We start from the raw sequence: 13,815 nt of genomic DNA on the forward strand, positions 1-13,815 counted from the left end.
AAAAAAATCTCACAAAGTTAATTAAGGCTGGCCGAAAAATGCAAAAACCTAAAGCAACCAAATCCAACAATTCACAAACTAAAAGCAAAGGTCAAATCCAGGAACTCCAAATATCAAAGGGATCATAAGCAAAAGAAAAGCAATAATAAGGAAAACGCAATGCCCAGAACTACTGTAACTTCTGCAGCTTCATCTTTTATACAGTTGGGCAGACCATTGTAGGGTTACACGGTATACCATTACAGAAAAATCCATTTTTAAAACCGCACAGTTACTAGCATTTCGTTAATTTCGGCACTGAAAGCAAATGGTAATTTTCAAGCATCTCATGGTAAGTCGTTTTATTAGAGCAATCGTAACCAACCCCCTCACCGTTCTTCGATGAGATACACATACTGTATAACATCTAGCTTGATTCACCAGGGGGAACCAACCCCCATTGCTTTTTGAATGTATATTTTGATGCTGCATGGGGGAATCCTACTGCTCATTGCATTGATTTACGGAGTGCAGCGGAGCAGGGAGAAATGTGATTGTGCAACAGAACAGAGACGAGGTGAGTTATCTGGTATGTGCAAAGCTGATATCAATTCTAAAGTCAAAATTTTAGTGCCGATCCAAAATTAATCTGGTCCTTTAGCTGCAACATCTGATGGCCCCACCTTATTGGGCACCACGTACAGGAAACAGGGCAGATAACAATTAAAAGTACTATTAACATCATACACAATTACAAAATAATTAATAAACAACAAAATGTCATAATACCACAAAGGTAAAATATTACCCAAAACAATTACAAAATAATTAATAAACAATAAAATATCATAATACCACAAAGGTAAAATATTACCCAAAACAGAACAATACATAATATATAGTACAACTTTATACATATTTTTGCTGACATTTATGCAAAAAATTGCGTTTTCCGACTATCGACGTTGGTATGCTACATTACCTGACGGCCATACTTCACACATACTGACTTACATGTGCCCTGCATTTCTCTTCTTATCCAATATGTTCTGTTAACCCGTTCATGTTACACTTTGTATTGTAAATACTAGGGGGTTCCCCCCTGCTTGCTTCGCTCGCCAGCCACTTCGCGTCTCTGCCGCTCGTGTTGTGAAGGGGGGAGGGGGGTGGGGGCTGAACACACCCCAAGGAGACGCGGTCACACCTCTGAAACCCCCTTTTAAATGGTGATACAATGGGAAACAAATAGTTTTTTTTTTTTTTTTTTTATTTACCTCCTCTTTGCTCGATCAGCTGCTGGCTTGCTGCTGCTGCCGTGCCGTGTGATCTGCATTTCATGCGATGCTTCAAACATTTAAAAGCCTGTACAGCAGCTGTCCTAATCTTTGTCTTTTATTTCCGGACCCGGGCATGGTTAAATCTTTTTGGCACAAAGTCTCATCTTGTGGGATGTGAGTTCTTGATATTTTTTTAGTTTATAATTTCAAAACGGAATAAATAAATATATATATATATATATATATATATATATATATATATATATATATATATAATATATAATAGAGTAGATTCATTCTGTTGTAAGTGACTATATTAACATTGCATACTAATATTGTAATATTGAGTCCTCTGACAAGTCAGTACTATTATCTCCTTCCATTACTGTAACATGTGATGTTCTCCTCTCCCTCATCATCATTTCATTAATGCTTCTATTCTTGCGATATTTTCGCAAGCACGATTTGCAAGTAACTCTCTAAAAGGTTACTTTACAGTTCATTATGCTCTGTGTTCATTATCATTCACATTACTAGTAGTTAATTATTCAAGTCGGCCCTAGTGCTGGGTTCGTTTTCTAGTTTCTGACTTCTTTTTAACTTTGACTGCATTGTGCCCTTTGAATTCTTGGTTGCCTCTTTGATTTTGATCTCCCAGTTTTGACCCTTTGCTATTTGGTCTAAAAAAAGCATCTCCTGGTCTTGTGATTCTCTCAGTAATCTATAGACGCTGTGTGTCACTAAACAGACTTGCTGTTTTATCCTACACAAAGAGCCTTTTTAGACACAGCTGTCTAGTCGTAAAGCTCCCTTGTCTCAGTGAGAGTTCGGTGCTGATGTTCATGAATTGCTTTCTGAGCAGACTATTGTTCTTACAATACTTTGGTATTTTCATTTATTTGATTGAGGTGTTTTCTGTTCTGTTTTGTTTCCAAATAAAACAGTTAAAAGAAAATGGCCTTCTTAAATTTGCAGCTCCTTTTTGCAATAGCAGTGTCTTGCCAAGCAGATGTCCAATATGGCAATGACTGCAAAAGAAGTTCCATGGCTGGAAGCAGCTGAGCTGCAGGCTCTATTGTGCTCCACTTGTTACACAAGACGTCTGAGGTTCAGATTGATTCTAGCTAGCCACTGCTTGGCATATATATTTTATAGTGTGCCTTTCTATAATGAACACCCCTTCAGAGTGTTTTATGGTTATTTTACCATTGTGAACAGTAGTGATGAGAAAACCTCGCTGAATTCATTTTGGCTTGATTTTGGGGAAAAATCAGAGGCTCACAAATTTCGTCGAACTCTGCCAAGAGCTTTAAAGTCAGTAGGGAAGGAGAAAACCGAGTGTGTTTCCTGCGGAAGTTCAAACCAAGCATCAGAATGGAAAGGAAAGGTGACCAAAGTGACTTTGAATGTTTCATGGCTATTGGTGCCAGACAGGCTGGTCTGAGTATTTCAGAAGATGCTGATCTGCTGGGATTTTCACACACAGCCATCTCTAAGGTTCACAGAGAATGGTCTGAAAAAGGGAAAATATCTGGTGAGCAGCAGTTCTCTGGACGAAAATGCCTTGTTGATGCCGGAGGTCAGAGGAGAATGGCCAGACTGGTTTGAGCTGATGGAAAAGGCAGCAGTAACTCAAATAAGCACTCATTACAACCGAGGTGTGCAGAAAAGCATCTCTGAACACAAAACACGTCAAACCTTGAAGCCGCTGGGGGGCTACAGCAACAGGAGACCACACCAGGTGCCACTCCTGTTAGCTGAGAACAGGCAACTGAGTCTACAATTCACATGGGCTCATCAAAACTGGACAACATAAGATTGGAAAAACATTGCCAGGTCTGATGAGTCTCGATATCTGCTGTAACATTCGGATGGAAGGCTCAGAATTTGGCGTCAACAACATGAAAGCAGGGATCCATCCTGCCTTGTATCAACGGTTCAGGCTGCTGCTGCTGGTGTAATGGTGTGTGGGATATTTACTTGGCACACTTCGGGCCCCTTAATGTCATTGACTTTTTTATATATATACAGTAATCCCTCGCTATATCGCGCTTTGCCTTTCGCGGCTTCACTCCATCGCGGATTTTATATGTAAGCATATTTTAATATATATCGCGGATTTTTCGCTGCTTCGCGGGTTTCTGCGGACAATGGGTCTTTTAATTTCTGGTACATGCTTCCTCAGTTGGTTTGCCCAGTTGATTTCATACAAGGGACGCTATTGGCAGATGGCTGAGAAGCTACCTAGCTTACTTTTCTCTTTCTCTCTCTTGCGCTTTCTCTGATTCTGACGTAGGGGGTGTGAGCAGGGGGTCTGTTCGCACACCTAGACGATACGGACGCTCGTCTAAAAATGCTGAAAGATTATCTTCACGTTACTATCTTTTGTGCAGCTGCTTCCTGAAACAACATGCTGCACGGTGCTTCGCATACTTAAAAGCTCGAAGGGCACGTATTGATTTGTGCTTGAAAAACAAACTCTGTCTCTCTCTCTCTCTCTCTCTCTCTCTCTCTCTCTCTCTCTCTCTCTCTCTCTCTCTCTCCCTCTCTCCCTGCTCCTGACGGAGGGGGTGTGAGCTGCCACCTTCAACAGCTTTGTGCCGCGGTGCTTCGCATACTTAAGCCAAACAGCCCTATTGATTTGTTTGCTTTTTTCTCTATCTCTGTGACATGATCTGCTCCTGACACGCACTCCTTTGAAGACGAAGATATGTTTGCATTCTTTTAATTGTGAGACGGAACTGTCATCTCTGTCTTGTCATGGAGCACAGTTTAAACTTTTGAAAAAGAGACAAATGTTTGTTTGCAGTGTTTGAATAACGTTCCTGTCTCTCTACAACCTCCTGTGTTTCTGCTCAAATCTGTGACCCAAGCATGACAATATAAAAATAACCATATAAACATATGGTTTCTACTTCGTGGATTTTCTTATTTTGCGGGTGGCTCTGGAACGCAACCCCCGCGATGGAGGAGGGATTACTGTATAGGTTAGTTGTTTACATCCCATTATTATTGTGCTGTGCTCAGTAATTACTAAAGTGGCACTCAGCGCTGTATATTCAGTCAGCGGTGCTTGCTGAAGTCACGATTTTTGTGATTGCCTGTGGTGATTTTGTAATTTTCTGTAGTGCCTTTCCATAGTAATCGTCATCACTAGGTGGCCTCTATCACATTACGGTTGTTTCCACACTGCTAAAGTGATACTAAGTGTCACACAATGAGTCAAAATTGCAGATTGACTCTGCAACCTTCTGAAATCCAGAGCTGGAAGTTTACATTTATATAGTGCCTTTCCATAATAAACAAAGTCTCAGAAGAATGTTTTATGGTTTCATGGCTGTTGTGAAACCTTGCTGCTAAATTAATACTTAGCATTCATAAACAGTAAGTTAGGGATGCAGAATGGAGCAACATCTTAATGATTTCTTGGAGCAACATCTTAATGATTTCTTGAAGTTTTACTTTAAAAAAAAAAACATCTGAAATGAAAGCACATTATTTCAGTGTCTCTTTTTTTAAAAAAGAGATCAACTGAGCCATCCCAGCAAGTGACTGGCCTCCACTTGGCGTGCGAGATGATTGCGTGCTGTGAATATTGATTTCAGTCGACCATAAATGCCCTCGCTGGAGCGTCCTGTCATTCACAAGTGCGTGCCTGGCGTTTCTAGAGCCACTGCTGCTTCTGCATTGCAGCTCCCGTCAAGTGAGCAGTGAGTTATGTGCTCGAGTGTCCCACTTGAGGAGAACATTGATTTCTTTCTTTGATGAAGTCAGTGTTTAGTCATCCAAGCAACACTGTGTTATGCAGACTGAATGGCAAAACAACCCCCTGCTGCGGTGTACAGTGTGGGCCCTGGTGGCAAAGGGGAGTTAAAAGTCAAAGTCTGAATTAGCGTAAGCTGCCCTAATTCAGGGTGCTCATAAGAAATGTAATTATTTACTTCATGAGGTAGGAGAGCATAATGAACAGAAGGAGATGTGTCAGACATTTGAAATATTAAAATGTGTGCTTCAGTTTGAATGTTTCAAATCTAAATATTCTTGATTGTAAAAGAAATTTGTCATTTTTCACCCTCTGATGGTAGTCCATAGAGGGCCATATCCCCAGTAAAGGATCAAAAATAACCTCATATTCAGGATCAATGACCTTGAAATGATACCCCACGCGCTTATGTTTGAAATTTCTCATTTTTAACCTTCTGGGAGTGGCTGTTAAAGGGGTAAGGCCACCAGTGAAGAACCAAATATCAAAAATATGATTGTAGTTGTGGTCCGCAATAGCATAATACAATACTTCTCATGCCTATATTATGGATCCCCGTGTTGTTTTTTTGTGAAAAGGAGGATACTTGACCTTGCAGTCCTATTGTATCTGATTCATTTTTGGACATCAAGTGCCATTTTAGCAGTCAGTTTTTGCATTTCTCTCACTTGCCACATTTTTTTAAAACTTTCTCTCAATACTATTAACTTTACCACCCAAAAATAATTTTTCAATCTGTCATTTCCACTACATGGTCCTCACAACTATATGAGCTTGCTAGACGTCCCATTCTAAAACCAGGGCTGTCAGTATGGCATATATCATCCCCCATAGCAGCCACCAGTCTTTTCTTTTGACAAGATTTCCCACTTTCCACTGTGGGAATGTCTGCCCTAAAAAGCATTGGTAAGGTCAGGTACTGATGCTGGAACAGAAGACTTCACTCACAATACTTATTCCAGTTCATCCCAAAGGAGCAGGAGTACATATAGTGCAGTAGTACAGTTAAGGTCAGGGCTCAGTGCAGGCCACTCAAGTTCCCCCTTGTCTTTAAGGACCTGTTTTTGTGCAGAGTGGTGCAGTCATGCTTGAAAAAGGGCCTTCACAAGTCGGAAAGTTCACAGTTGTCTAAAATGTCATTGTATGTTGTAGCATTAACAGTACCCTTCAGTGGTACCAAGGGGCCTAGCCCAAGCACTGCCATCATTCACCCTCGACCAAACATTGCAGTAGGCACTGTTCAAACCAGACAGTCCTGTTCTCTTTACGTCTGATAATCCTTGATTCATCCATCAGACTGCCAAATAGTGAAGAGTGATTTGTCACTTCAGAGAACATGTGTCCTGTAGAGCCCATCAGTGTTTCTCAACCAGACCCCAAATTAGTCGGTCATGTCGCTTATGTTACATCTCATTTCTGTTTGGGTACCATTTAAAACAAAATAAAATAAAATGAAGCAATTCAGAGGACTGAATCTTAAAAATCAAGGCGATTAAAGTGAAGGGAAAAGAAGATAATTAGCAGCAGAAAACTGTTCACTAATTAAGAAAAGGGTTAGAATGAAAAACTGCAGCCACAGTAGCACTCCAGGACCTGAATGGTAGACCACTGCTTTAGAGACTGTTGTGCATAAAAATCCCATGATATCAGCAGTTACAGAAATACAGAAGCGTCCCATCTGGCGTCAACAGTCATGCCGTGGTCCAAATTGCCAAGATGACGATTTTTTTTTTCCCCCTTCTGGTGTTTGATGTCTATATTACCTGAAGCTTCTGGCCTGCATCTGCAGGATTTTATGTATTGTGCTGCTGCCACAATTAGCTGATTAGGCAATTGTTTGGATAAATAGATGTGTGTGTGTATAATGTATAATATAATATATTTTATAAACGTCTATGCATGGAAGTTTGAGTGTGTCTGCATGTCCCGCCCGGAAGTGAGAAGTGGATTCGGGGTAAGGGCTCCACCTCCAAGGAAACAGAGACTTGCTTAGCTGCTAATAACACAAGCGAAGCCAGCACATCGGCAAAACGAAACCTCCGAAGAAAGAGTCATTCAGTTGGCCGCTAATACACAAGTGAGGCGAGAACGTCGGCAAAACAAATCCTCCTAGGTGAGAGATGCCCAGAGTAGTTCCTTTCAATTACCTGACATCTCTACATTTCAAGTTTTTCTCGGACGATTTAAATAGTTTCTTGGACCCTGGGCTTTTTACAGCACAGGCTTACACAGCTAGTGTCTATATACTGTATGTATATATAAATACAGTAATCCCTCCTCCATCGCGGGGGTTGCGTTCCAGAGCCACCTGCGAAATAAGAAAATCCACGAAGTAGAAACCATATGTTTATATGGTTATTTTTATATTGTCATGCTTGGGTCACAGATTTGCGCAAGACACAAAAGGTCATTGCTAAAGAGGCTGGCTGTTCACAGAGCTCTGTGTCCAAGCACATTAATAGAGAGGCGAAGGGAAGGACAAGATGTGGTAGAAAAAAGTGTACAAGCAATAGGGATAACCGCACCCTGGAGAAGATTGGGAAACAAAACCCATTCAAAAATGTGGGGGAGATTCACAAAGAGTGGACTGCAGCTGGAGTCAGTGCTTCAAGAACCACTACACACAGACGTATGCAAGACATGGGTTTCAGCTGTCGCATTCCTTGTGTCAAGCCACTCTTGAACAAGAGACAGCATCAGAAGCGTCTCGCCTTTGGACTGCTGCTGAGTGGTCCAAAGTTATGTTCTCTGATGAAAGTAAATTTTGCATTTCCTTTGGAAATCAAGGTCCCAGAGTCTGGAGGAAGAGAGGAGAGGCACAGAATCCACGTTGCTTGAGGTCCAGTGTAAAGTTTCCACAGTCAGTGATGGTTTGGGGTGCCATGTCATCTGCTGGTGTTGGTCCATTGTGTTTTCTGAGGTCCAAGGTCAACGCAGCCGTCTACCAGGAAGTTTTAGAGCACTTCATGCTTCCTGCTGCTGACAAACTTTATGGAGATGCAGATTTCATTTTCCAACAGGACCTGGCACATGCACACAGTGCCAAAGCTACCAGTACCTGGTTTAAGGACCATGGTATCCCTGTTCTTGATTGGCCAGCAAACTTGCCTGACCTTAACCCCAAAGAAAATATATGGGGTATTGTGAAGAGGAAGATGCAATACGCCAGACCCAACAATTCAGAAGAGCTGAAGGCCACTATCAGAGCAACATGGGCTCTCATAACACCTGAGCAGTGCCACAGACTGAGCGACTCCATGCCACGCCGCATTGCTGCAGTAATCCAGGCCAAAGGAGCCCCAACTAAATATTGAGTGCTGTACATGCTCATACTTTTCATGTTCATACCTTTCAGTTGGCCAACATTTCTAAAAATCCTTTTTTTGCATTGGTCTTAATTGATATTCTAATTTTCCGAGATACTGAATTTGGGACTTTCATTAGTTGTCAGTTATAATCATCAACATTCAAAGAAATAAACATTTGAAATACATCAGTCTGTGTGTAATGAATGAATCTAATATACAAGTTTCACTTTTTGAATGGAATTACTGAAATAAATCAACTTTGTCATGATATTCTAATTTTATGACCAGCACCTGTACACATTCATGTAGAAGTGAAGGTCTGTAATATGGTTAGCATATATGTAGCTAGAAATCCACAAAGGGAGAAGTTGAGTCACATATCTTCAAAATTTTTTTATTCCTGTGCTTTCAACCTCTACCAGTAGTCATCATCAGAGGAAAATGATTAGACATACAGGAATCCAAGGCAATATATAGCAAATGATGAAGGGGTGAGGGATAATAAGGTGGGTTTTGGAGGATGTTGGTCATAAAGTCTTATTTAATATGTGGATGATGTTTTTTTAAGCCTGTATATGTGTGTATGTGTATGTTTCTATAAGTATATGTGCTATATTTTAATTCTTACAACTGACTGTTCAGTGCTGCAGAACCTGTCCCTGAATCTGCTAGTGCAGGTGGCAGTGGTCCTGTATGGAGGAGTGAAAAATGATTGTGTTTGATTAGTATGTTTTATTTTTGAAGTCTGCAAACATCTCTAATCCCTGCATATTGTTGCAGTAATTGCTTCCTGAGTTTACTCCCTTACTGATATTTTAGTTAGTTTATTTTTCTGATTTCATATCTGCATTTCTTGTACATTTTGCATATTAACGTTTTGAAACACATTGTAGTGTGCCTTCACTCAATCTCGAGTTACTCATGTCGCATAATCATCTTATTTATTATACAGTTGTTTGCTCACAAAAACCAAAAGCCATGCTTTTTTGGCTAAAATGTTGTTAAATAATTGCTTTTGGGGGGGGGGGGGGGAATGGTAATGCATGAAAGTGGAGAAGGTTGAAATGGAATCAAGCTTTTATATTAATGACCCACCTTCTCCTCTCATTCATTGGTCAAGAGCCCTGTTTTCAGTTTAAAATCTGGAATTGAGATTAAACGTTTTTCTCTGCCTCACTACAAACACAGGGTAAGTAATGGATAAAAAAAAAAAAAAAAAAAGATTTTTTTGAGTAGAGTGTTCCTTTAAGCCTGCACCAGGTAGAGCAACAAAGCGGGCTTATGGGCAGGGGCTCCAGATTGGCCTGGTTAAGCAATGATTGACATTTTTTTGTTTGTTTTTTTTTTCCTTATTTGCAGATTCCCAGGTGGCCTCTGCATCAGAAGCCCCTGCCAAGGTGCGGAGTGTAGATGATTTTGTGCCAGATGATGGACTGGACAGTAGTTTTCTGGAGGAATCCAGCACTCCTCAAAAGGCTGGTCAGATGCGCCCTGCAAAGGCTGCTCATGACAGTGACAGGTGAGGACATTTTTCTGCCATAAGTTGTAAACACAATTCCAAAATTTCAGTGGTAAAGTAAGAGGTAAAATGATCGTACTGTTGACAACACTTAGTCCACATTGGCTGTTAAGACGCTGCTGTGATCTGGAACATCGGAGCACAACAAATGGTTTTGCGAACAGGCAGTAGACAGAACTTTATTTGTCCCCAGTGAGAAACTTTTGATTATTACAGAAACTCAATAAATATAAACACACTATAGTCTGAACCCAACCAAAATGATTAAAAAGGAAGGAAATTAAAAAAGAAAGTTAAGGAAACTTCTAACTTGGCAGTCACAGTGAAGCGCTATACAGGCATATTGCGTTATGGTATTAAAACAGCCCCCATTGTGTTTGTTGACACACATCAGCTGAATGATTCATTGTCCGAATGTCTTCAGTGCTGGTGTGTCACAGAGAGGATGTACAGCGTTGTTCATAATGGCACTCAGTTTTGCTTTCATTCTCTCCTTTGCTACAATCTCCAGGGGGTCCAGAGTGCATCGCGTAACTGAGCCTGTCCTTTTAATTAGCCTGTTGATTGGGTGGGCCTCTTTTGTAGTGATGTTAACAGCATAGCACACTACAACGTAGAATATCACACTGGGCATCAAAGAATTGTAGAAGACTAACCACCACAATTGTAGAAGACTAAAGGAATGTGGTCTCTCAAGAACTTTATTTAGCTCCTCTGTGCTATAAGCCTAGTCCATCCTGTCACTGATGTGGACCCCCCAAGTTATAGGAGTGCAGTACCTCTACATCCACTCCTTGAATACTGACCGGACATAAAAGCTCTTTTGTGTGGTGAAAGTCAATTACCAGCCCTTCCATGTGGTAGCTCTGCATTTCTCAACACCATTGTTTTCCAGTGTGGCTGCAGGTATTTCTTTATAGTGTCCCTATTGTCACAATTACAAAGATCACTGAAATCCTTCCTTGCTTGGGCTAATAGGCACTGAACACATCACCACTCTCCGGCGTCTTGATTAGTGCCCATTACTGCCTTTGGAATTTCTGTCTGAAATGTAGAGTTACATTTAAATGTATTTGCTTATCGGACTCTCTTATCCAAGGTGAGTTACAGAAGAGGTCAACTTTATAAACAAATAAACATCAGTCTGGGGACTGTTTATCAGTAAAGGTTACAGAACAGGTTACAAACTGATCATCACAAGTGAAGAGCTCTGAACAAAAAGCATCCTGGTCACACTTCTTGGTTACAAAACCATACCAGCCATTGTCAGTTAGGCAGGACCTCACCAAACAAGAGAGACTTCAAACACTTCTTAAACACACTGAGGAAGTCAGAATTTTGATTAGAGGTGGGCAGCTCATTCTAGCTATGCACTACACGTAAAAAAAAGAAAAAGTCTGAACTGAAATTTGGTGCCACGCAGAGATGATATCACCAGACACCATTCATCAGCAGACCTTAGTGGATGAGAAGGGGCATAGGACCTTAGAAGTGTCTCAATACTTGATATCTAAGGTGTTGACCCACTGACGACTGGAGAGGATCGAGGATTTGAACTTCATACAGGCTGCTACAGGGAACCAGTGTAGTGATCTAAAGAGTGGAGTGACATGTGCCCCCCTCGTCTTGTTGCACATCAGAACATTGAACATTTTGAATTATTTGCAGTGGCTTGGTCACACCTGCCAGTACTCCTTCCAGTAGGGAGTTACAGTAGTTGAGATGTGACAAGACCAAAGCGTAAATTAGAATGCTCGGTCAGATGCGGTCTGATCTTGTGGATATCGAGTAAAGTCAAGACAGAAACCACAGCAGCTTGGTCAGGGAGGGACAGCTTGGCATTGATTACCACTCCAAGGTTTCGTACACACTTTGCAGGTGTTTGCAATAATGAGTCAATCTCAACAGAGTTGAAGTGCTGAATAGACTAGAAGGTTTATTCTAGAATAGAAGGTCTATTCTAGACTAGAATTCTTATAAAGACATCAAGGGTCACTCAAAATATTAATGTATTGAATAGCCCTCATCATAGAAAATATATTACAGGGAGGGAGGTATATAAATATTACATTTGATAGACTTTATTAATCCCATGGGGAAATTCAAATGCATATAGCATCAGAATCATAAAAAAAACAAGGAATCAGATTCACAGGACAAGTAATACAGCCAATCTATCAATCGATAAGTAAATAAATAAATATTGTGTAGAAATTTCAAAATGAGCTTAAAGAGTACATTGGGAGGAAGCATTGAATTGCCCGATAGCAGTGGGCAGGAAAGATTCCCATGGTGAGATGAGCCTGGGGCTAAAAGTGCTCTAAAAGAGCGCCTCCTGGAGGGGATTTTTTTTTTTTTAATGATTTTACCAGCAGAGTTGCAGTAGTCAAGATGTAACAAGACCAAAGCCTGGGCCCAGGAGTCGTACTGCATGCTCCATCAGACACCATCTGATCGTGCAGATGTTGTCTTTTTTTTTTTTTTTTTTCTTTTCAAGATGGAGAGAATTTTGCCACTGTGTCATGTCATTCTGGCATGGTCACGTCAGTCTTCAGATATTCCATAAGTAGAATCTAAACTGACTATCAAGGAATCCATAATTATAAATTCATAAGTCATTTTTTTGTTCATTTGTTACTATTTATTTCAATTTATTACTGTCTACTCGTTTGCTATTTATTGATTTATTATATAGTTCTCCACGTGTCTTGCCCTGTGTTTATGTGCGTGTTCCACCACAGTCCTAGGGGAAATGTCATTTTGTGCCACTGTATGCAGCAATCCTGTGTGTGGATGGTATGACAATAAAGCCCCCTTTTTTTTTGATTGAAATTTGTTAAAAGCGTATAACATTCCATACAATCAAGTCAAACTTAATAAAACTAAAATCAAATCAACCCCCACCCATGAGAAAGAGAGGAAGGCCAACAACCAGAGCAAAACTGTTAAGAGTAGTAAAGAGAGAAAGGAGTCTTTCCCCCCCAATATAAATGCTTATTCTAAAATAATATTGATTGGGTCCTGTCAAGTTTTGCACAGATCCTGTAAGTGAGAATTTGTTTTTTTCCCCATTTCAGCTTGTATATAACATCAGTTACATACTGACTTAACAGAGGTAGGCTGGGATTCTTCCAGTTTAGCAAGACAAGTCCACGTGCCAATAGTGAAGTAAAGGCAATTACAGTTTGTTTGTCCTTCTGCACTTTAAGCCAGCTGTTTGTGGATTAGGAGGGATTGTGACACCAAGGCTGTCTGATAGGCTTTTAATAAAGCCACTTGACTTGATAAAGGGCTCAGTAATATAACCGGAAACCAGCAGCCAAACCTCAAATATGTTCAAGTTAAACACACATTGAAAGCTGCAGGAAGGCCAGCGTCATAAATTCCAACTAGTAAAGCACAAGGGAATTTTTTTTTAAAACATCAACGATCAAGACCAGTTCGGGAAGAAAGTAATCCAGGAATAAGGTAATGTTGATAAACTTCAGGAAGGATCGAATAAAAAGATCAACTGGAACTAACAAGAGAAGAAGTGCCATCTAACTGTGCCACTTTGTCGGTCCTTTCTTTGTAATTCGTGAAGCTCTGCTTTGTCATGCATGTCTGACAGTGCACAATTTTCTTTCTGTGGATGTCATCCAAATATTTTGTTGACTCCTTTATGCATACGTAATGTGCATACATTCTCACAATTTAGAATCTGGGGGTGCTGAAGCCCATCCCATGAACCAACACTGGACAAGACACAAGTCTCTAATGTTTTACTGATTTTATTTAACTGAAAGCACATGCAGGGTAAGACAGACAGTTTCTCTTTCTTGTCTGAAACTCTTTGTTAATTGGCAGGGAGATACAAAAAAAAAAAAACATGAATGGCCTGAATATTGCTACATAATGGGAAAAGAAGCCACTGAGGGCACCACTCTCTCACAGTTCCAGAAACTTGAGTTCAACTGCCAAGTCTTGGCC

At 40.5% G+C, this 13,815-nt stretch overlaps 1 protein-coding gene across 3 annotated transcripts in view; it reads left to right on the top strand.

Moving 5' to 3' along the window:
* The window catches only part of LOC114656979 (rab-like protein 6), a 98,926-nt gene that overhangs the window by 74,054 nt on the left and 11,057 nt on the right, over positions 1–13,815 (top strand). For all 3 annotated transcript variants that reach the window (XM_051932291.1, XM_051932290.1, XM_028808657.2), the window contains one exon: positions 9,687–9,846. In XM_051932291.1, the coding sequence (XP_051788251.1) occupies positions 9,687–9,846 (160 nt within the window). The remainder of the gene's footprint in view (positions 1–9,686; positions 9,847–13,815) is intronic.

The sequence above is a fragment of the Erpetoichthys calabaricus genome, chromosome 9 (assembly GCF_900747795.2).
Source record: "Erpetoichthys calabaricus chromosome 9, fErpCal1.3, whole genome shotgun sequence".
NCBI lineage: Eukaryota > Metazoa > Chordata > Cladistia > Polypteriformes > Polypteridae > Erpetoichthys > Erpetoichthys calabaricus.